The 23,775-nt window shown below is 42.3% G+C and overlaps 2 protein-coding genes across 7 annotated transcripts in view; one reads left to right on the top strand and one right to left on the bottom strand.

Moving 5' to 3' along the window:
• The window catches only part of LOC119456168 (glycoprotein antigen BM86-like), a 40,428-nt gene extending 29,663 nt beyond the window's left edge, over positions 1 to 10,765 (top strand). Inside the window, exons 12-17 of the mRNA XM_037717794.2 lie at positions 714 to 853; positions 978 to 1,148; positions 4,052 to 4,180; positions 4,887 to 5,018; positions 7,476 to 7,604; positions 8,213 to 10,765. Coding sequence (XP_037573722.1) covers positions 714 to 853; positions 978 to 1,148; positions 4,052 to 4,180; positions 4,887 to 5,018; positions 7,476 to 7,604; positions 8,213 to 8,295 — 784 coding nt within the window. The 3' untranslated portion in view covers positions 8,296 to 10,765. The remainder of the gene's footprint in view (positions 1 to 713; positions 854 to 977; positions 1,149 to 4,051; positions 4,181 to 4,886; positions 5,019 to 7,475; positions 7,605 to 8,212) is intronic.
• A 2,474-nt stretch (positions 10,766 to 13,239) lies between these two features.
• Positions 13,240 to 23,775, bottom strand: part of LOC119456166 (glycoprotein antigen BM86-like) — a 114,602-nt gene continuing 104,066 nt past the window's right edge. For 3 of the 6 annotated variants that reach the window (XM_049669578.1, XM_049669582.1, XM_049669583.1), the window contains 2 exons: positions 15,281 to 15,362; positions 13,240 to 13,891 (listed from right to left, as the gene is read on the bottom strand). In XM_049669578.1, coding sequence (XP_049525535.1) covers positions 15,326 to 15,362 — 37 coding nt within the window. In that variant the 3' untranslated portion in view covers positions 13,240 to 13,891; positions 15,281 to 15,325. Of the gene's footprint in view, positions 13,892 to 15,280; positions 15,363 to 16,332; positions 16,421 to 18,208; positions 18,265 to 23,775 lie in introns of all 6 variants that reach the window. The other 3 variants (XM_049669580.1, XM_049669581.1, XM_049669579.1) reach the window with 3 other exon arrangements.

Raw genomic sequence — 23,775 nt, 5'->3', positions numbered from 1 at the left:
TTGCACGCATCATCGAATTTACTCCCGAAATCTGGGAAGCACACTTATCCGATACAGCCAGAAGCAAACATAGCCTTTCCATAAATCAGTCAACTGCCCGAAGTGGTGGGTCGCCTCTTGTTATTTTTTGCTCAGCACATCCTAAGGTTGAGCCCTCAGCAATTTTGGCATCGTTCCCGTAGAAAAGGAAGGCAAAACAGCCTTTGTGAGGACACTGTGAATCTCTGAACAAAAAGATGAGCGATAAAATTTAATCTATAGGTTTCATGACGGTGGTCAGCGCACTACGCTATACACGAGGTCTCCTCTTAAGTATTTTTAAAGCGTTAGTGTTAGGCGTGTCATAGTGGAAAGAAGTGTATGTGTGTCAAGTGTGGGAAGCCGGTCACGTGGTAGCGGTATATATATAGTTCAGCTGACGGTTGTCGGCTCCAGACCACCGTGAGTTGCACTTCATTCACTCCTCGAGGAAGCAGGACGTGTGTTGAATACGCTCCTGAACACCGCTTTGCAATGTATAGAACGCGGGTTGAATCACGGATCCCGGACCTCAAAAAGGTGTGACGTAATGGTAAAGCATTTCTCTCGTATTTGGCGCTAAATCGCCGCTGAACTTTTTTTTTTGTGTAGCTGACGAGTGGCGTATGAATGAATCGAAATAACTTCTCATTTAAGCAATCAAGCTATCACTCGGCATCTTCCGCAATTCGCAGGGAGAAAATCAAGGCGAGACTTATATCAGCGATGCCACTTTCGAAGTACTTGTTAAAAAGGCTTCAAACATGCGAGCATCCCGATGGTGACTTGTGCATGCTGTATCCGAAGTTGCCAATCAAGAAGGACACTGCGACAGGTAGGCCTGTTCTTTCTTTCGGTCACAATCACCTTTTTAATTTTTATATTTAAACATTGCCAAGCTTCCGCGCGAAACCCTTCATTTAGGCAATCACACTCTGATGTGCAAATCTAACTTGCAGAAATTGAAGAAGAGAACCTTTGTGATAGTCTTCTCAAGGTTCAGGAGGAAGCCTACAACGGAGAGAACGAGTGCGTTAAGGACAAGGATTTGTTCTGGTTCAAGTGCGCGGCTGGCTTCCGAGCCGTGGGCTACGTTAGACGAGGCCGTCTGCGCCGCTCCGTCTGCGAGCGTGAGTAACGTGCTTTTTGATCCGTTAGGCATTAGGAGCGTCAAAGTGAAAAAAAAAAAAGTGTATGTGTGTCAAGTGTTGGAAGCCGTGGTCACGTGGTAGAGGATGAGAGGGGATGAAAGAGATCATAAGGGCATATATATAACATATACATGTATATATATATATATATATATATATATATATATATATATATATATATAATATGTTGTGTGTGTGTGTGTGTGTGTGTGTGTGTGTGTACAGGGGTTTTTTTGAAAGGTGAACACGCTGGACCCCGACGTAACAGATGCAGGAAAGAGACGACGAACTTTTTGGAAATAAGACATATTATTTAACGTTTTCGGTTGGTGAACCAGCCTTCGTCAGGGTACAGTAACACAAAAATGTGCGACGTAGTGCTAACGCATTTATCTCGCACTTATCGCTAATTCAGCAATGAATGATTTTTTGGGGGCAAAAACAAACTGTATGCAACACACCAGTCACAGGTATTTCAGATAGTTTATCTGCATCATATTTGCCTACTGCGCATACGGCACCTCTCTACAGTGGCTCTGAAAAGTGAATCTGTAGGAATGAATCTATTCAGGTGATATCTTACTGCGGAATTCTGTAAGATCTCGCAGGACTCGATTGCTGTGATGAACTCAACTATTCCGACAATCTAGTAAATATACATCTGAACCGCTTCTACAGCTTCACAACGTATAGAAAATAGGCTTGCGATTTCTCAGCGTTTAATGTAAGACGTTCATCCTTGGCTTTTCATATCGCACTCTTGCCCTCTGCATATAATTTTAGGCAAATGATGGCCGCGTGACCAAGATGGTATTACGACAGTGGAATCACGACCGTGTGAATGACGTTGGCATGACAACGGCTGCGCACCTGCTTTTCCTTCTCATTTCGTTTGCTCCACGGAGGCCCGGTATTCCTCAGATCATTCGCCTTAACACCATGCCCTAGAAACCAGCACATTTTGACAAGAGACGCGCAGCGGATTACGGTGATCAATGCGCTGCGCAACCGCCACCCCAGTCGGCGGGGAAACGCGGCACAGCGCCGCCGCCAACCACAGCGTCTTCGGACGACGCAGTGCTCTCGTGCCAGAGCACGTGCGTCTACAGTTGAGCTACACTTGGCGTTGGGTGACGAACATGCCCCGCAACCCTTCTGGCTCAGAACTGCCCTCTGTCGTCTCCAATTCCGGCGCCTGCTTTTTGTGAGAATGCAGTAAGTCCTGACGGATGTGCTTGTCTGGGCCAATCGGCGAGCCCAGCAAGTGCCAGTCAGCGAGCGCTTTTAATTCGGTTACCATTCCTCGGGAACTAAACACGATTTCTGGTGGCTGTCAATAACCCGTTTTCGTGGGCCAATCCCGAAGATAGTTCAGTCGAAAACAGCGGCGAAAACCGCGCGGCCGACCACCCTGCAGTGGCAAGGGGAGCCTTCTGGCATTCTACCCGGCCCCATGACAGCTAGTGGTTTGAGACGCTGTCGTTGAGACGCTGCGCCTTTGGTCGAAGAGGCAGACGCTGTATTTTGAGACGCTGCGCCTCTGGTGGCAGCGTCTGCGACCAGACGCGGTAGCAGGTGCTGCCCATGGTTCCGAACTGGTCCTTCAGGAAATGGCACGCCAAGCACCTGTTGGCTTCCGCGTACGGGTAATGGACCATGTTAAGGGAAGTGTCACCGATAACACAAATTGTAACATAGTGCCAGAAATAGCAACCTCCCAAAGCATGATAAACGCATTCTTTGGACAGCAGCGGGCATTGGCTCTTTTTAAACTTTTTTCCTCTTCTAACCTCTGGCGATCGAGCGCTGCCTTCCCCTCGGGCGAGATGCCCTGCCGCCGGCTTCCAACCAATCAAGCAATAATGTAGCCAAAAAAGCTATTCGCTTTAAAATTAACACTAAATATTCAATTAATTCTACTTTGTCCAGTATGGTACACGTTTATATTAAGTACTTGAAAATACAAGTATTCGAAATCAACTCACTTTTGTTGGATACTTCCACAGAACTTATGTTGCGAGATATTCATAATCAAATTTAGCATTCATTATACTAATATTGTATTAACAGGCTGGGACCTGGGCACAAAGGTAACCCTCACGTGTTGTGCCTAATTCCGTATAGCGCGCCTGTCCAGAAGACGGAAGGAGCTCTCGGCTTGCATCAACATGACCCACTTCTCCGTTTTCCGTGTAATCAGCTGCGTCACATGAGATGCTTGTCTTCATGTCGAGACTCCTAACCTCGGAGGCGAAGTTAGCGCATGGAGCGCCACATTTGATGATGACTATTTAGGAACACATGAGCTTTATAAATATCAAACAGGACAAAGTTGTCGTTCAATAGGACTGACTTCAAGTATATATGCAATAAAGATACACAACCTTATAACTAAATTAAAATATTAATCAACAATTCTATGGTAAGTATAGAGTTACTGCTCATTTCCGCAATACATTAGGCACACCAAAGAGCATAGGGCACCTATCCGGCAGCCTTAGCGTAGCTAACATATAACATTTATTTAATTTTTATTACTAAGCATAATTTAAAAGTTCTGCATATACAAGAAATTTCGGGTAGCACGAACTTTAGACCTTTTCGTTTAGTGAAATTTTTGTACCCGCCGTGGTGGCCAAGCGGTTTTGGCATTGCGCTAAGCCCGAGGGTGTGAGATCAAATCTCGGCCGCGGCGGCCGCATTTCGATGGGGGCGAAAAGCAAAGACGCCCGTGTACCGCGCATTGGGGGCACGTTAAAGAACCGGAGGTAGTCGAAATTAAACAGGAGTCCCCCACTACGTCGTGCCTTATGGTGTTGGCACGTAAAACATCAGAATTTCATTTTAATTTTTATAACTGTGGTTTTTCTGTTTTGCCGTAGCTGGAGTGTCGTGCACCCTGGAAAACGAGTTGGAATGTTCCCAGAAGGGACAAATATGCGTCTACGAAAACGGAGAATCAAAGTGCCAGTGTCCGCCGAGTGCGGTTGCAGGGCCAGACGGTTGCTCTGGTGAGTGAAAACGTTTACAGCTTACAGCGAAGCTGTTAAACACGGACCGGGTTAAACACTGACCATGTTAAACAATCCCAGTGAAAAAAGATCTGTTTACGAAAAATTGGGTGCATGCGTGGGGAATCTTTTGTTATGCCCATGATTAGCAAATTAATTATTTGAAATCTGAGGGGGAAAATTAGGACGCAGTTTTGATGCCAGGATTTAATAAGAACTGGCTCTTTGATCAAGAACGAGTGTCTTCAGCCCGCGCGACATGCGATGCCAAAAAGAGGCAGGAATGCCAGGACAAGCAGCGGGAATGCGTCTACAAAGATCAATATGCAGAGCCCAAATGCCTACATGGCACGGTTGAAATGCTGTAATTGTAATGCTCTAATTCTAATTACAGCATTTAATTATGTAATTCGTTAACACAATAATGGGTAATCATACCTCAAAGACCTCCGTGGTAAAGCAGACGTTGTGGCATCCTACTTTTTGGCCATTGCTTAGGAATAATACGCTTCAAGGGTACGTGAGTCCGAGCTTACCTTAAAGTTCTTCAATATATTTCGAATCTTAGTACAGTGCATTTGACTTTACACACACCAAGTCAATTACCATAGCCTTGGGTAAGGCCGATTTTGCGTGATGTTGTTTACAAGTAAAGGTTAACAGCGTCTGCATGGTTGATGTAGTGCTATTCATTTTCTTCCTGCAGAAGTTCCAGATTCTTGCAACGAAGAAGAAAGTAATAAATGCAGAAGAAGTGGGCAGCGTTGTGTCATGGAAAACCAAAAGGCTGTTTGTAAAGAAGCGTCAAATACACCAGCACCAAAGGAGGTGGATCCAGGTATACTCTAAACCAACGCGTTCACAGCTATTTCATAATTTATTGGTTGCCATTTTGCAGCTGCAATAGCGTTTCTGTCGGCTAGTGCAACCGGAGGGTTGTTCACGGGACAGAACTACTAATACTGTGATTTAGTTTGGGATGTTCTATTCATGGGGCTGGTGCGTGTAGAGAAATGTATACCTTTCTTTGAATTTTCCCACAATTAAACAGAAATGCAAGACAAACCCATAAATACTCTCATCATCCAAGTTCTTGATGGATTAGCATAAGTTAAATATGCACACAACTAGCAAAGTTTCAGTGGATGCTGAGGGCCAAATTTTCGCTCCTATTCCAAACGATAACGAACACTTGGTTCGAGCCATCAAAAGTATGTCAAATATGTTCGAAGTGCTCTGGTTTACTTGCAGGAACATTTATTACTATACAAAGTGGACTCGAAACAAGCCACAAGTTCATTTTTTGAGCAAATTGTCTTGGGGCACTTGTCTGTAGTAACTACAGCAGGGCGAAACTTAATCCGCCCGTTTAAATGTTAGTAGGCTGGTTTTACATCAATACCAACCATCAACAACATCCTTTAAGCATTAGCGTCCTCGTTACGATTCATTCTTGCAATGAATACACCATAGAACCGAAGGAATGCGAGGGAAAATGTGATGAGGGTGGTGTGTATGAATCATATTTAACGAAACTGGGACTTAAGTAGTTATACGTGCGACCTATAAAGATATGTCGGTGACCGTTTCTGGTCTTTGTGTAATTGCGAAATAAAACAACTAATGGTACCTAATTTACCTGAACTGCAACAAATATGTGCTTTCAAAGGCATAATTCCTTTATTAAACGCAAGTTTTTTTTTCTTACTTCTTTTCCGAGTTGTGCTTCGTCTGCTTAGTCGGTTTCCCGTCGAGAGCAAGTGAGCCGATCCGGGAGATGGTATAACAAAAACTGGGCTGATCCCATGGAAAGAAAATATAGGGGATGTGGTCAGGGGTGTGTGTGAAAGAGTGAGAGAAGCGGCGTGAGGAGGGGGGGGGGGGGGTGCGCGGAAAAGTTGGCTGTTGAAGGCGCAATTGAACGGCATTGCGCGCATTTCAAAGACCCTAACGCTGTATCGAACAATCATTATTGTTGGTTTCTCGTGGATCTTTGTTCCAGATGCTGAATGATGTATTTTCAACATGCCTCACCAAAGAATCCATGCTCGCCTTAACGTTTATTCCCATCCACACATAAATATTGACACAGCAGGAAGCAGAAATAAAAGCGAGAAAACGCTTGACAAAGTTGACACACCTCTACCTCAGAATAGTAACATTGAGATACTCTTCTTATGTTAGTTTTTAGTTTGTTATGAGCTGGTTTTGGCTTGTGTTCTTCTAATTCAGTTAGTACGTACGAAGAAATGGAGTAAGGAAACGATAGCGGAGGAAACGATACTGAGGAGCCCGGAGCCGCAACGTGCTGGTTGGCCGCCGGCTGCCCGCTGGTATAGGTAACGTAAGCAAACGTTGCCTCGAGTGGCGCGGCATTGCGCTCGCTGCAGCCTCCCAGTTTCGATTACATGCACTCTGGTAGCCGAAGTTCGTCGTGCCATAGTTTCACGCGTAATCTAATTTTTTCCAGATATAAAGGTTGATATGGCTTGTACGGAGATCTCGCGTCAATTTCCCAATTACGATGAGACCACAATGAATTTTTGTTAATTAGCCACTATTTACCACGCATCACCCGTCACCCCGCGGTCGCCACTGATGCCGGCATGTCTCCGAAGGAACCACCTTTCTATTTCAAAACGATTATTTTGAAAAATTACTTAGGTTCTACGTAGAAACACCCGGTATACTAATTTGTTTAGTACTATTTAAACAGAGATGTCGCTTTTAAGTCTTGAGTGTACAGCAGATGAACTCCGAAATATCATTAACGTTCTCGTTGCAAGGCTAAAATATGTTTAAAATTATGTTTCTAACAATAACGATGCTTGAAATTTTTAATATTTGTTACAAGTTCATGTTATACACATATTTACTTTGACACAAGATGGGGTTCCCTGCTCTCAGTGTATCTTTTTTCTTTAGTTGAATATGTTCAGTTATTAACAGTGCAATAAGTATCAATAAAAGCACGGTGACATGCCATAGATAAATATAGCAGAACAAGAGGCCAAGCTTACTTCTTAAAAATGAACGTGAAACACCAATAAATGAAAGGCCGCCCAGATGGATGCAGCAATGACCTCCGCAAGCACTCGTATATAATAAAAGCTTCGGATATGAACACCTTGCAGGTAATTACTTAGTTTACTTACCGCATAAGAAAAAAACTTAAAATAATAAGACATGTTTTTTTAGAGAACATTCGAGGTGTTATAGCATTAGATAAGGAAAAATAATTTTAAAGCATATACACCAACAACCTTAACATAGCCCCTTTCACATGAACTTGCAGTTCCGTCTCAATGCAGTGAAGAAGTCAGAAAGAAGTGCACCAAGAAAGGCGCGGAGTGTGTTACAGTGGATGAAAAGGCAGTCTGCAAATGTCCTGAAGGAAAAGTTGAAACGTCGCAAGGTTGTTCAGGTTTGTAGAAGAATTATTTAGTTTGTCTTTATTCATCATGCCAGAACATCTAGCTTCAGTTAAACGTCTGTACACAACTCATCCTCTTTATCACCGCAAATGATGTCTTTAGTTAAGCTACCTTTAAATTTCTCTTCATAACATGGTTTTCTTCATGACTGTGGTTGCTCGATGGAGAGCCTTTCGTCATTGTTCAAAAAAGTAGGAATGATATGCATGAATGGAAATGCAACAAATCTGGCGGGCAATACATCAAAAACTCGAAAGATACGGTAGACAACGCAAAGAACAAACGTTCACAGGAAGATAGAGGCTTGCAGTGATTAACACTATAGTCGAACAAGGACTGTAGCTGAAGCCAACGTTTCTAGAAGGGGACTTGTCGTCAGGGCAAGTCTGGATAAGACAATTCACTAGTCGAAACGTTGGCTCCAGCCACATTCCTTGTTCGACCACACTGGATAACGCAGTGTTTTAAAGTGGCTGTTATTGTAGATTTTCTGCTACCTGAGCAAAGTGCTTCATTTCTTATTCGACTAGCCCAGTCTGTTGCCGGTGTTCTTGATCAGACATTACACCACTGTGTATTTGTATTTTGCTATTTGTAGATCCTGGACCATCAAGTGCTGTCACTGTCACGTCTACAACGCTTTTGTTACTGGCCGCCATGACTGCAGCTGCCGCTGCATAGTTGCAAGGATGATTACCGGTTTTAGTATGGAGAAGTGTTAGAAGTACACAGTAGAAGCTTACACCAAATACCAAACTGGATCTTCGGAAGTTATAAATTGCGCACAGTTTGTTTGGCACAACAAATTGTGCACAACGGTTCAGTTGTGAATAACAGTGAAGCTCAGGTGCAAATTCTTTCCTTGTTTAAAAAGATCAAAAACACAAACGTGTTCTTCTGAAGTAACTGCAAAACCTGAAATAGAATTAGTTCTCTTTAAAAAAAAGTGATGTGACAGATGAATGAAACTCTTCTTGTTGACCTCTAAGTGCTTCATAGAAAATATGCCAAGTTAGAAGTACGAAAAACTACAACAGACCTCTATTCAAACTTTACTAAAAAACTGTAAAACCAAGTTCACAAAGTCGTAGCAAGAAGGAATCCCGAATCTCAAAAGGCACCTGTCATTCAACTTGATTTTTAGTACTTGTCGTATTCGACTACATAACCTAAGCTGATGGGCATCAGTTAAGAGGTTTACGTCGGTGGCACATTATTAAACGACAAGATGCTAAAACTACTTACATAAACACACTGGTAAATGCTATATATTGAAGCAACATAAATTGGATACAGCCTAACCAAGTTGTGACGAAAAAGCTTATTCGCTAAACATACTTCGATACACCAGGTAATATTGTTATTTCCAATGCAGGGGGGGGGGGGGGGGGGATAAAAAGCAATCACGAAATTACTTTATTGGAAACAATACTACGCGTAGCCGGCAGTACTTTTAGTCTTTGCCTTCAACACTTTCTAAATGTCAGCAGGAATGGCGTTCTCAATGCTCGAGTTTCTGTAGACCTGCTCCAGTACATTTCGCTGAACGTCGGCTTCCAGTACACTTTTGGTAGCTTCTGGCAGTGTTCCGTGCATTCTTGCGCGTGTGCTTGAGATTATAAGAACGACAAAAACAATACCTCTCCTGAACGCTGTCTTCGCGCATGCAAAAGGCATTGCGGCGCTAGCAGTGGACGCCCCCAATTAGATGCGGGGAAAGCAGTGCATGCCGTTCGTTATGAATAATTTATTTTGCATCATTATCGGTCAGTGAATTTCACGCTTTCGTTATTGAAAACGCTTCATCCAGGTTCGCCTACACAGGTTTGTCATATACTGGTATAGTATAGTTATAGACGAATATAGGTACTTATCCAGGCGAATGTAACAATAATGAGGCCTTGCTAATATTATGAACGTAGCAACTTCCTCACATCACGCATTTATTAGGAAAAATAGCTTTTTTTTGCAGGCTATGACCATTATATGATTCAGATCACTGGGTGGCACCGGAAAGAAATGTTGAGCAGATACCTAAGCTTCTAAACATCGATGAACAAAAAATCTTTTTTATGCACCCCATTTTTAAGAATGTATAAAACCCTTCCTCTTACATTCTCAAATCCATTATAAATAAAATGCTATTGTACTAACATTTTGTTATGCACTGTATATGTATGTTTCTATCTGCACTGTCATGTGAAAGTACGTACCAATAATTTTTTTTCAAGCATAGAATGTATATTCACGTAATAATTGTATAAATCGGTCTTGTTTATTTGTATTTTCTACATTGCCCTCACTCGTTTTTTGTGCTGTATTTGCTTTGAATATAATTGCCGAACGCGCTTAGGAGCAAGAGCCTCTGTCAGGCCACATGGCCTTGAGCTCTTGTTCCTTTTTCTGTAACAAAGAAAGAAATAGACTTCAACTTCAACTTTAACTTCAACTTCAAATAGACAGATGCTAGGAGCAGTCTACATTGAGTTCTATATTTGTATATCGGAGAAAAATAAGAAGTACAAAACGTGGACGAGACGTTACGTCAGGACACCTATTATTTGTGCATGTTTGTGTTTCGAGTACGCTACTTGTACTATGTTCTGGGCACGAGCGTAAGCAGCGCGCTGCGGCAACTTGTGTGTCGCTCCGCTCATTTGGTTGTCAACAGCTTCAGATGTGCGATGTCTTTCGTGCAGTCATTACGCTATATATTGCTACATAAAGTACAAGACCTAATGTTACATAGATTTAGATGATGCGCGTCTATACATTTTATAAGTCACGCAATATTTTTTGTTTATAATGCCAGTGGTGTCATTGCCTGCTATGCATTAAACGGAGCATAGGGGGAACTAGGACACGTATAGGAGGAAACGAAGCAATAGTAGACATTATCCTCTCTAGGCTCCGATGCGGGTAATATTACCTATTAGAGAACACGTACCCAAAAGTGCAGTGCCATATGAATGTTGGACAACCCGAATTTGTTCTCGCAGGAAAGAGAATTCGTTCGTTAACAGTGGTAGTTAACGATGCCTTTAGAGGAATTCGTGCCAGAAACCTAACCAGACAGAAACTCGAACAGTTTTATGGTTTCTGTAGAATAAGCGCTTTCTTTGTCTGTGCAAATTAAAACTCGAACAATTTTTTTTCTTACTTTTCTTACATTTATAGAGCTTTTTTTTTTTGCCTCGCGCGTAGAGATCCGTGTGCAAAGGGAAGAGCATACGAATTTTCCATCCACTGAAACTTTGTCGCTCATATGCTTACTCACCTTTCTATAATTAACCAAGTGTACCACTGAGCGCATTGCAACTAATATTGTGAATATGTTAACAATACTATAATGACGATGAATTGCCTGTCTAACTAACGTGTCTGTACTCAAATCATGTGGGCGTTTTAGACGCGAAATACGAAGGTCCTTCTTTCAAAATATATACAGTGCAACTTTGAGTAACTAGCACGGACGGTTTCTACTTCGCATTTGGGATAACAGTGTTTAGTTTTCAGTTGTAAAAAAGTGAATGCGGGTAACACAAACAGCGGAGTTGGAAAGATGACGTATCGTTGTGTAAAAAAGAAGCACCATGCAACGTTTGGATAAGCTCAATGAATGATGACAGCTAAGTATTGACCTTGCTACATGAAAGTCACGTTGCAGCAGCACCAACGGGTTACTTAATGAGGGCAACACTCGTGTAGTATCATTCACGATTTCTGCATTCTTTTTCTTGGAAATTAGCATCTGATGGCGGGCGCAGGACAAATAAAGGAGAAGCCTGCGCGTGACTTGTTGATCATCAATGGTTGCTGCGAATATTCGAGATTAAATTCATATTGAATATATATGTGAAAACATGCTGTTGCAACACAGATGATTTATTTTCATGAGTTATTATGGATATATCACGTGCTCAATAAAACAACCATTGAATAAACATGCCAATAATGCCGCAATGCCCATCATATAAAAAATTGCAATAAATACACTGCGACGATTTTGAAGTGTACAGGGCTGTTCAGAGCGCATCTAACAACTCTTCTTTTGAGGATCTCAAGTACGGTAAGTAACCGCTACGTATTTTACGCTATGAAGCATAACCTAACGAGGCAAAAACAAGAACAGTAAGGCTGCAATTTACGTAGGACATCTCATGAGGGTTTATCATTTAGCAACATACTGCCAGTTTTTTTCTACACGGTGAAAAGTTAAAACATTTACAACTGTGCTCTGAAAGGAGCTAGCTTCAGAACTAAAACTTTATTCGTGTACAACTCATGCACTTTGATGGGATTTGATACATTAAGTACTGGTCAAAGAGAATTTCGTTATATGCAGAAAAGTATGATGTATCTTGCAATATTTCTTTACCCTGCCCTGACGAAGGGGGACAAAATTACTCCTAAAAAAAGAAGCACTCAGAAGCTTAGTACGCGAAGGGGAGTAGTTCCAATGACGAACGAGTATAGTTGTGGACACAATGGAGTGCAATATTTCTGCTGGTCCATCGAAACATTACTATGAAATAATGGAAGTCAGCATGCAAAGGACATTTGTAATATGTTCTTTTTAATAGCCCTTTAGACCTCTAATTTGCATATAGCAGGGATGAGCGAAAAAGCCAGAATTAGAGAGCAAGAGAGAGAGAGGAGAGAGAGAAGCCATTTATCGGCAGGCAGATATGTTTGCTGGCGGGCATACGACCGCTCATATGCTACTCTGCATAGAAAGGAGGAAGGCGATTAAAAGATTCTAGACGAGAGTGGGACAAAGAAAATACAAATAAATATAAAATTTCGAGTCAAACTAAAAATGATATTCACGGGTTAGACGATAGGTGAATTCAGGCTTTTCTATATCATGAAGTGAACCTTGTTTAAAGCTTTCCGTGAAGGCCAATTTATCAGATGTTTCAGAAGAATAAATTCAAGGCTCCCGTTGTTTAAACGGGCAGGGCATATTACCTATAAGATGCCACGTAACGTTACTGCAGCGTGACAAATCTTGTCCATGTGACGCTCAAAACAAAATCGGTTGTCGCGGTGCGCGGAGCTTTCAAGTAACATGTGGTGCACTGCTTCTATACTGCCACAGTTATCACAGTAGGAATCGGTGATACGCCATATGCGGTACACACAACTGTTTATGAATGCTACTTTCAGTTGAAGCCGGTGGTATATGTCTCTTTGATTGAGGAGGCAGCAGTCGCGGAATTCTCAATCTTACTCTTACTGCGGAGTCAACCAATCGCGCAGAATCTCGGTAAAATGGCACACTCAGGAGCCGATTCCTTCTTTCATAAGCATATTTCTGCCGTATCCGAAACGTCGGCAATTGTAACCAAAACAAAAAAAAGCATTCTTTTAAAATTTCAGCATTGATATCCATTTTGGGCAGCTTCATCCGCTCCTTCGCTTCCCGAAATACCGGAGTGGCCAGGTATCGACTGGACGGTGACGCAGTCGTGATAGTGTTATCACGTGTTGTGGTGGTGTTTAAACACCCACATAAATGGGATATATAAAATGTAATGCAAAAGTAATAAAGCGACAAAGATGTTCTGTACATCTATGTGTGTGTGTGTGTGTGTTCAGAATAATACGACGAACCGTAAAATGAGCTCGTGTGTTCGCGATTTATTAATCCGAGCACGTACATTGCTTTTCGTAAGCGTTGCCACGAACGAATAGCTCGTTGAACGAGCTCCGTACAATGATCGTGGGCTCGTATCAATAAATGTTGTCTTATGTAATGAAAATAAAATGCATTTACCAGTTATTTCAAATATACGTTTCTGTTTCGTGTCCTTAGCTCGAATAGAAACATTTTACTTCAGAAATTTAGGCATAGTTCTAACAGAAAATTTTATCACTTGAACGGCTCCTCTCGCACCAAAAATGGCGCCCTTCTTAAACTACTGTCGTGGACCAACCACTTATAAAGATTTTATGCGCTCCAAGCCCACTTTCTTCAATCCTGCTGCCACTATTATTCAGTAAATAACCGCGCTTGTCCACATTACGTAAGAATTCCTTGTGTACGCGGAGTCGTACGTGCAGACTACTAACATACGCGATCTTTAACTATGCGCTTATCTTTTTCGATGCTATTCAAATAAAACCGTGACGTCCATCGCCAATAGCAGTTGACCAAATGTTCATGTAATACGAAAGTAAGCTTCAGAACCACTGCGCAACTCTTCAGCATTCATAATGCATCCAAACTTCGGCTATAATAGCGCCGCAGCTGAACTGGAGAAATGTTCTTCACCTGCATAGAGTAAATAAAGCTGAGTTTAGTAATAAATCATTGACACAAAAACACAAAGCACAAACTGAGACAAAGTGAAATTGCGGGCCTAGTGCTGTGCATCTTATGGTCCTACCGCGCGTGCCTGGCAGCAAACTTTTAAAGTTCTTTCTGTCATTCAGAGGGACTGCATATGCGCATTATTTATGCACTCTTTTCTGAGATACTATGACACGCCTTCCAATAGGGCGGAAGTTGCTCGCATGACAAACTGAGACAAACTGAAACTATAATATCCGCTTTAGCACATTATCTTTGCGATATTTTTATTCTCCTTGGGTTGTGAATTGTACGACTGCAGTACACAAGAAATGTACGGTTTTCTTTCCCACCCCAGAATATCGGCAATCACTGAAAGGCAGTAGAAACTAGGACTCAGAAAACGTGCCTAAGATGCCTTGTTATGTGCGATGATGGGCTGCAATCTTCATAAAATGCGAAATTTCGACCAGCGAATTTTAGTTATCGCAGGAGGGTGCTTATTTATTGAATAATATTTTAGGGGTCTCCCTGCTGTATGTCGAAACAAGACACAGCACACATTTCATTTCAAGTCGTTTCGAACCTTTGGCACAATGTAGTTTACAAAGCGAAAATATTGTCCACTCAGTTCAGAAATAATAGGAAATTACACAATTATTGTCCTCTGATCAACTACAACATATATACTATGCCAGTACTGGTCAAATTAGCTTCTTTGGAAAGTCTTCAGTTCTCTACATTGGGACAAAGTGAATATCATACACAACGCCCCTCAAGATGAATTAGAACAATGTATAAGAACGGACACTAGGGTTGGTAAACCATGATGAAAGTGACAACAGCACAGAAAAAGACAAGAGACGTCCTCTTTGTCCGCGCCTTTTCTATTTCTGCGCTGTAGTCACTTTTATTATACATTAGCTACAGCTGTTACAAGATCTAAAACTAAATTGAGGCACTTGTTTGAATGCTCGCAAAACCTACACCCATGTTGTATGTGGGCGCTCATTTCAGCCATACTTTAAGAGAACTTGATGTTGGGAAAGTTGGTATCTGTTCATTATAACTATATTAACGCGCCAAAAACACACAGCACGCAAGAGAAGACACCATAAAATAAAGCAGTTGTGAGTGGCGCTCTGTCTTGTTGTCTTCTCTTGTGTGCTGCATGTTTTTGGCGCCTTAATATATTTATAATCGCCATACTTGCATGACATATTAAGCTAAATATTTCACATAGGCTGAAAGGTTGAGATATTAGCAAGTAACACGGAAAAATATTGACGACTCTTTTTAGATCCTTGAAGCAGCTGGGCAGTGGCAAATAATTGCGGAACAAGGTGTACATTGCTGGCAGAGTTCACTTACGTTACTCTGTTCCTTGCTTCAGGTTGTTTCCATATGAACTTCAAGCTAAAGGTCTTCACTGCCCACACTTTTATTTTTTAGCCTGTAAATAAAAAAAAAAGATACACAAGCTGTCACGGCATTACGAACTTTTTGAGTACGAGCCATAAATTTATTTAAATTTTTTCTCCGCGCGATCGCGTTCAAAACGTTCTGTTTTTTTCTCTCGTTAGAACAGCATGGCTTGTAGGTAATTTAATGTGGAAGATAGGCATTGCCTCATTATTTCAGGAGAGAAACTGCACATTCGAGGAACATATGCTAACAATTTTTTTTTGCTTTAGCGCCAATGTGGTTCAATTCAAACAGATCATTAAAATTTTTGTTGAGAAATAAACGCTTAGCGGAATGCGGCCCCTTGTGAGTACCGTCCTTGGTTGAATACTAAGTGACGCCAATTTTTCGACACCACATATAACTGTATAAGAAAACTGTTAGGACGGGGATAGCAAAGCCTGTTCCAATTTACGAGTTCCAATTTGGCAAACATATCAGCTATGAAGCAGTTTATTTCTTTAGCAGATGTAGGGCGAAATGGCCACATGAGTTGACCGCCAAGGTCGTAGTAGTTTCTGCCGAAACGTGTCCTTTTTAGTCAACAAAGTTTACTTAGTCTCGCTTACCACATTGTAAATGATTTTGGACTTGGACGGGTTTGGGGGTGCGCTCTAACGAGATTGTACAGCATATGTGCACAATTCAAAATTATGCAATCCTGTGATCGATCCTGATACGTAACAACAGCCCCGCTAGCTCAGTGGCTAAGGCGTTTTGTTGCTGAGAACGAGGCCGAGAGTTTGGTTCCCGATCGTGGGAGTGCTATATACATATTCTAATGCGAGCAGAATGAAAACCAGGTGGTCGAAGTAAACACGAAGCCACTAACTAGGACGTCTTTTATAACCCACTGTGAAGTTTCGCGGTTGGTAACACCGACGATTCAATTAATTTAGCCAGACTAAAAAAATCATAATCACATCGTATGAATGCTTATAGAGGGGCAATTTTCTTACCTTCTAATTAGTGCGCCAGAAATGCCGAGGCAAATTATAATGAACACTCCAAGGATAACGCCAACAATAGTAATGTTTCTCTGTGCAGCTGTAAAAAAAAAAACGCAGAAATATGTACTTTTCAGCTTCGATGAAAAGGTAGCGCTTTACAATTTTGCCGCGCGCACGCGCACGCACTCACACACAAACGCACACATACACAACTGCACCTTAAACTAAGTAACAGCCTTTTCAGAGAAGTGATAGAAGGTGCAAGGTGTGGTTCGCCCAAGCATCGAAGTTTAATTGGACATGGACTTATTTCTACCGTTGAGAACTATATAACGTGGTAATAAAAAAAAGATGTGAATCTTTGACATAGTTTACAAGGTTATCATTACGAGATTTCAGTGCGTTGTCCTCAGTTTTTTTTTTTGCAAACTTCGCTACTCCAGAATATGAGATGAAATTCCCAGATGTGCATGCGATCTTCCCCAATGCTTCCTCCTAATACTTCCCGAGTTTTACAGCGAAACCGGAAGATATGTCCTTCAAAAGCTTGCTCAAGATAAACAACAAAGAAAAAGGCCCTAACCAATCAGTTTTGATAATGTAACAATGCCCGTTAATTCTCTCTTAAGTAGGTTTTGACAGAAAATGCAGCATTGCAACAACCTTGCAACATTGATATGGGGGCCTCGTCCGGATAAATTCTTTATGCTTCTACAAGTTTATGTTAAACCAGTTCTGTTGCTAATATTCCAGTGTGGCAGTCGGATGTATCATTCCTTGAACTATATTGTTTTAAAAGGCTCATCACCAGGCCCCATTGAAAATTTGGTTCTACACTGTAAGTCACAGGGTGGCGTCTATGGAGCCAACGCAAGAATGTTTTTTTTAAATTGGTTTATTATTATAGGAGATGGTAGAAACAGGAATGTCTCGTTAACATGGGTTAGGAACAGGAATGTCGTCAGAAGAAACCGGAATGTCGCCAGGAAGCGAGCTTCTCTGCCCACAGATACGCTCTCTCTCGTTGCCTCGACCAGTGACATTCCTTCCCGGTCTGCTCCTATATCATAGCTGAGGAACCGCGTCGCGGTTACGTCATGAGCTCAGCCATATTCGAGAGCTTCAGAATTGGGGACCCAAGTGGCTTGGGGACCAAACAAAACTGGGGAGCGCAAGCGCGCTTGCACAGAACCCAAGCCAGTATTCGGTTCTTGCGTTTGCGTTGACCCAAGACCCAAGCCATCTTGGATCACCCTCGCGGCATTGCTTGGCTTGAAACAGCACACCTAATTCGTAGTACTAACACAGTGATTAGGTTTGTTACGTTTATTACATTTTACTGTTTGCCCATTTTGCTTAAAAAAGCATTCTGTTCGTTTTCACTTGTAAGAAAAACTTGTCTACTTTTTTTTTACTTTCAAGCACCTTTTTATTTTCCCCACTGCGGCGTTCCGAGCGCTCGACTCAACGCTGCCTGCGTTTGACCCAATTCTCAAACTCTGCTGCTCCTCTAAACCCAAGAGCAGCCTACCCAACGCGGTTTGGGCACCCAGAGTCATGGGTCCCAAATTCTAAAACTATCTGTTTTCGTTTATTCTCTTCGTCCTTTTTTATTTCTTATTTCCTTGCAGCGCGGTGCTCTCTCAACGGCGGTATCGCGCGTTCTGCGTAGGATGATCTACCGCATCCACGTGCCATAATCGGCGACGTGGCCGATTATGGAAAAAAAAAAAAGAAGGCCACCACAATAGATACCAGAATCACAATCGATCCCAAAATCACCTATTCATAGACAGCGGCTATTAAAAGCCCTACACTATAATCGCCGGCTCATTAAGTTAAGGTCATTAAAATAATTTCTGCTGTTCCCATAAAAATGTCATACCAGTGTACTTTTCGAAATGAACTTCACAACTTGGCCCTGTGTAGCTCGGCGGACACCTGTAAAAAAAAGTAGTGATAGAAATCCAAATTAAATAGGCAATCTGCTCCTGAGCATAATCAAAGAATACACATATATATATGTATATATATATGTGTGTTTATGTGTACTTCCACAAAATGTTTCTGTTCCATAGATGATGCTGTAGTAAAGTAATCATGTTTACATAATCCAAAACAAGCATATTGCTTTTTTTCACATATAGTAGAGAGGAGGAGACAAAGATAGAAGGCAGGGATGTTAACCAGAAATGCGTCTGGTTGGCTACCCTACTCTGGGGGACGAGAAATAATATTTAAGTGTCATGGATACCATTCCGCAGTTGTGCAATATTTTTGTCATTTACACATTGACATTTCAGTTGATTTTGCACATCACAACTACATCTTGGAAGCAAACTTTTTTTTCTTTTACCTATGTGAGTAAGGATTCCCCATGGAACGTTATAAGAACCTGAACCTGTAATGCACAAAGAAACGTACCGGCAATAGTAGGAGACTTTTTCACTTCTTTCACAGACGCCACGATTCTTGCAAGGATTATTGTTACATATTGCTGAAGAAAGCAATCAAGAATCACAGTTATCCATTTGGCAAGTCACCGTAGTTCAGCAGTAGAGAAAGGCTCTTGTACGCCCTGGGCCAAGGCACCCGAAGCTACCAATTATTCCCTTCGAAACAATGCTGCAAGCATACGACGTCTGCAGAGAGCGAGGAATGAAAGATGAACAAGAACAGCTTTTTAATAAGAAATTGTCCCAGACGCGACAAATCGCTAGTGCTGCTATAGCGATGATTATTTAAGGTGCTTCACTGTGCTAAACAGTGGTGGCAAAATGTTGCAGTTATGTTGGTCTCAGGAGGATAAGGTAACGCTCAAACCTGTGCACCCTTTTTCCGCATTATTTTGGAAAGCACCTGCTGACGAGTATTGACTTACAAAATATTTTATGTCAAAAAAACAACCATGGAAAAACTTAAAACGAGATAGTAGCGGTGGCGCTGGCTACACGAATTGAAACCTCCAATTCATAACGTAAACTCAAAAACAAGTGAGCTGGTGTAAAACCAAGGATTAGTAATGTATGTAAAATAGGAGACAATACAGCGCTTTTCCTATATGGACTAGAACAGCGATTGCGTACAATATTTCCGTGAAACCCGAGCGGAACTCTAAGTGCTCTTCTGGAACGGAAAGCTTAATTTCTAATGAGGATCACATGCAGAGCAAACGGGGATAGCCGTTATTCTAGATGACATTAGGATAAAAAAAAAGTAGTTTCGGCACGGGTACCAAGGAGAGGGAAGTGCAGTCGAGGACGGCATAAAATTAGGTCGTGATGAAATTATAAAATTTTCAGGCGTAAGTTGGAATCAGTTAGCGCAACAGGAGAGGAGTAATTGGAGATTGCTGGGAGAGGCCGTCGTCCTGCAGTGGACATAAAATAGAGTGGTGATCATGATGATCATGAATCAATTCAGAACGATGTAGGCTGAGTGCTATGTATATATGTACTTGATTATTTTCTATTTTTACACTGTATTTTTACTTGTTATTCTGTTATTATCACAATTACCTGCATATTAAGTACCAAGCCCTGCATGATGCTTTACTGTACCAAAGTATAAGTGCCTCTTATGTATAGTGTATACGTGATGCAGGTCGTTGAAAGCACATGCGTATGTTTCAGTTTAGAACAGATTCGTGATATTATTCCACTTGCCACACCTCGATCGCCAATTCCACATGCAAGTAAAACACGTTTACCAAGCCGTGAATGAGAGCATTCCCCAGGAATGTGAATACCACTCATCCTTTTTGTTACGCGCAGTGTCCTTGGTATCGCAGTACTTCTGAAATGTCGCGGTCGCGTGCGTACTTTGTTGGTTAATTACCATGCAAAGTTATGCATACACGACAGGCGGCGGTGACTAAACAATGTCACTAAACAAGCGTTACAAAAGCATGCCACAGGCAGTAACATAAGAGAAAAAGCAGAGAAAGTTTACAACAGGCCAGGCCTGTCGGCCATGACCCAGGTGATAAACAATACTTAACATCAAAAGCACGCTTCAGAAGAGTGCACAGCTGGTGATGACACAACAAAGGTTGCCAGCTATCATAGCATTACAAGAAGCCGGAACAAACCAAAAATTAAGGGATACGAGACCTTCTGTACCGGAGATGAAAACTGGAAGGTCGCAACATTGGTGGACAAGAAAGTTACAGCAATATGTCACAAACCCATAGAAGGAACGGGCATTCCGCATATAATAACAGAAATCACATATAAAGGCACCAGAGGAAAGAGTGCCTTCATAATTAATATCTACAGCTCCCCATGTCATAAAAGAGCAACGTTCGGCAAATAATTCCAAGAGACCGCAAAAAATGGCCAAGGGGAGCCCCTTAGTGATAGTTGGGGATTTTAATGCCAGGCACTCAAGCTGGGAGTGTCCAACCCCCAGCTTGTTCTACGGCTCTTTCTCCTCCTTGTATTACAAAGCTGTATGAAACGCCACTACTTGCGTCAGCGATGACACTTCCGTGCGCCAACATGGGAGCGATATAACGTCATCGTGTTGAGCAGGCGTCGTCGTCACCCGATAAAGACATTCGGCGCTAAGTGCATTGCGCCTATCGCATAGACCTGCTCCCCTAAAAAACTACGAGGCTCTTTGATTTGAATGGAGAATGATAGGTGGTGATAGTTGAGGAGCAACCACGTTTCCTTTGATAAAAGCGTTTACAGAAGCACTTAACGCGCTTATGTCATTTACAATGCGTTCACAAAATGTTATGACGCCTATGAAAATAGTGCCATCACTCACATTCCATTCACTGGCAAGTGTTCTATGTTAATTATTCGTGATGGTGTATCCATGTTGGTGGTAAATATAGTATCCTGTGTTGTATCCTGTGTCAATAGCTTACACTAGGTGTGTATTGAAAGTGACTGCGACATAATTAATTATAATTTCATTTTTTTTACTACCAGTCATTACTTGCTCTGCAAGTTGTGTGCATTGAAACGTGCAATAGGCCATTTTTATCTTCCTGTAAACTATGTGATAGTACGTTAACACTTATTACATTTCCTATTATTATTTTCATGTTTATTTGTTTGAAGCGGCCTATCTCTGAAATGTAGCGTTAGGCGAAGTGAGAAGTAGCTGGTGGCATCAGCCATGGTAGATATAGAACATAGATATGTGCCTGTGGAAAAAGGGGCGCGAATCGATAGTTCAATAAATTTTGCTGCTCTGGAAGCGTCGCTCGTCAGAATATACTCGATAGCCGTTCTCTTTGGCTTGTTTAAAGGTCGTAGTTTCTGCGGCAAATCCTTGGTAGCCAGTGTTTAATAGTGCTCAAGCGGAGAGGTCGGAAGCAGTACGCCTCCCATTACTCTATTTGACTAATGGAGAAAAAAAACTGAATGCCATTCCACTCTGTGAAGGTGAATGGTCAGCGGAACTGTATATATGGTGATAAACTATATTGATTTAAATAAAGACACATTCCACATGGATTGTCATTGTCTAATGTTTTATTATTTTGTCACTAAGGTTACTATAGCTTTGCGGTTGCTATGGTCGACGGCCATGGGTTCTGTAAAGGTGCTCGAGCGGAAATGGGCGCGAAGGCGGCGGGAGGCGTTATCATCCTCCCGCCGCCTTCGCGCCCATTTCCGATTCTGCTCACGCCGTCGTTCTTCGTAGGCCCATGATGTTCTTCATCGGTCCACACAATACGCGGCCGGAACGCAACTGAGTTAACGTGCCTATGCAGTGCGTGACGTCACCAGCGAAAGAGACACACCCATTAACAATTAAACGCAGCTGGGTCACACCGGCGATACGCTTTTGCTTTGTATCGAGGCTACGCCGTTTTTGGTCTCCGCGCTCGGTCTACGCACGCAACGATCCGCTGGAAACTAGGGCATAACATCTGCGCTGTAAAAAAAAAAAGAAGAAATTTGTCTGGACAAATACATGAAGTACTGTCTCCAAGAAGGATACTTTATCGCGCGCAAGGAATAAAACGCACAATATAAAAACAAGCGCGAGTTTCTGCATAAAGTGTCTCCAATGTTTTCAGTTGATATGTCCCTACCGATAAAGTCTTTCACTGCAAGGAAAACTCAATTTCAAGGCAACGAACAGGCCATCGCCCAAATATTGCTCCAAGTGATAATGAATGGATGCTGGCCCAGGACCCTAAGTTTGTATCGTAGGTATTGGTTTTGCTAGGCATACTGGGGGCAGTCCAGCAACATGGTGGCTACAAGTCCTCCTCCACCGCTGCACAAGCGCACTACGCGGAGCTTGCACGGTGAACTTGAATTCGACAGTGCCTAAACAAAGTGGGCAACGCCAAGGCGAAAGCGGTAAAACAAGCTGCATGCTTCGCGGTCCCTTCAAATACAGATAGTCCAGGGTCTATGGTATAGAGAATAGATCTTGCCTCTTCTTTGGATCATGCCGCAGATGATATCGCTGAGAGTTTTGGTATGATACTTGTAACGTCGTGAATGGAACAGCAGACTGGTGTATTCTTCATGCTCGTGCGTATATTTCGTGAAATCGTCCACCCATTCTTTTTCAATGAGGCCACAATGACTTTGAACTAATTGAAATGCAATTTCATGACCACGATAGTTCTCGCAACATGTTTCAGCTTCGGAATTTTCAATGATTTACTGTGTGCGTATTTTGCCTTAACGCTGCAGAGCAGGTCAAGTTTGTCTTGTGAGCCTGTAACAACAAATCCGTCTTGACGTTGACCTTGTCTCTTCCAGCAACTTGTGTGATACGCATACCCGACAGCATTTCAACAGAGAATCGCAAGTACTTGCGCTGTGTACGCACGAGACCAATGCTAACAAACAAGTAATTATGACGCTTTCTCGTAAAAAAAAAAAAAAACTGAGCACGAACGACGCACTAGGGAGCATACAAAAGCGCTGAGCGTTAGCCTGCTGAGTGCACAGAGCGGACAAGTAACGGATATTTCAAATTATCCTTTTCCCTCTTCTACCATAGTCACGAAACTTTCCTTTCATCACCATAAATGGCTACATCTTCGATCCGTTCTCGTAGGCTACGAATAAACTCAAGACCTATAACTTCATTGAGTAAAACCTAAAAACAAATCCGAGGACACCTACGCACTTCTTATGGGTTGTGAATGCGAAAGCATTAATGTCCAATTGAAGAACACTGAGTGGTCCTTCGAGTTTTTGCGCTGCGACTAATGTACCATAGCGGTACACGCTGCCCGAGCCATCAAGCATAGCAGCCTGCGGTGACAACGCCACATGCCTCCCATCTGGCTTTGTCCACCGGGCGACGCGTCGCAGCGATGCCCTCTCCCCTCATGCAACATATGGCGCACTATTGCTGCAGCAGGTGTTCCCTTTCGCTCGGTCTGTCAACGCCTCTTGAATAACACAAGGCATGCGCACTTCGGTCCATGACGTCATGCTACCTTGCCCGACTGCCGTAGAATCT

The sequence above is a fragment of the Dermacentor silvarum genome, chromosome 6 (assembly GCF_013339745.2).
Source record: "Dermacentor silvarum isolate Dsil-2018 chromosome 6, BIME_Dsil_1.4, whole genome shotgun sequence".
NCBI lineage: Eukaryota > Metazoa > Arthropoda > Arachnida > Ixodida > Ixodidae > Dermacentor > Dermacentor silvarum.
Note: the sequence above shows the minus strand (reverse complement) of the source record. Positions and strands in the feature narration are given on the sequence as shown.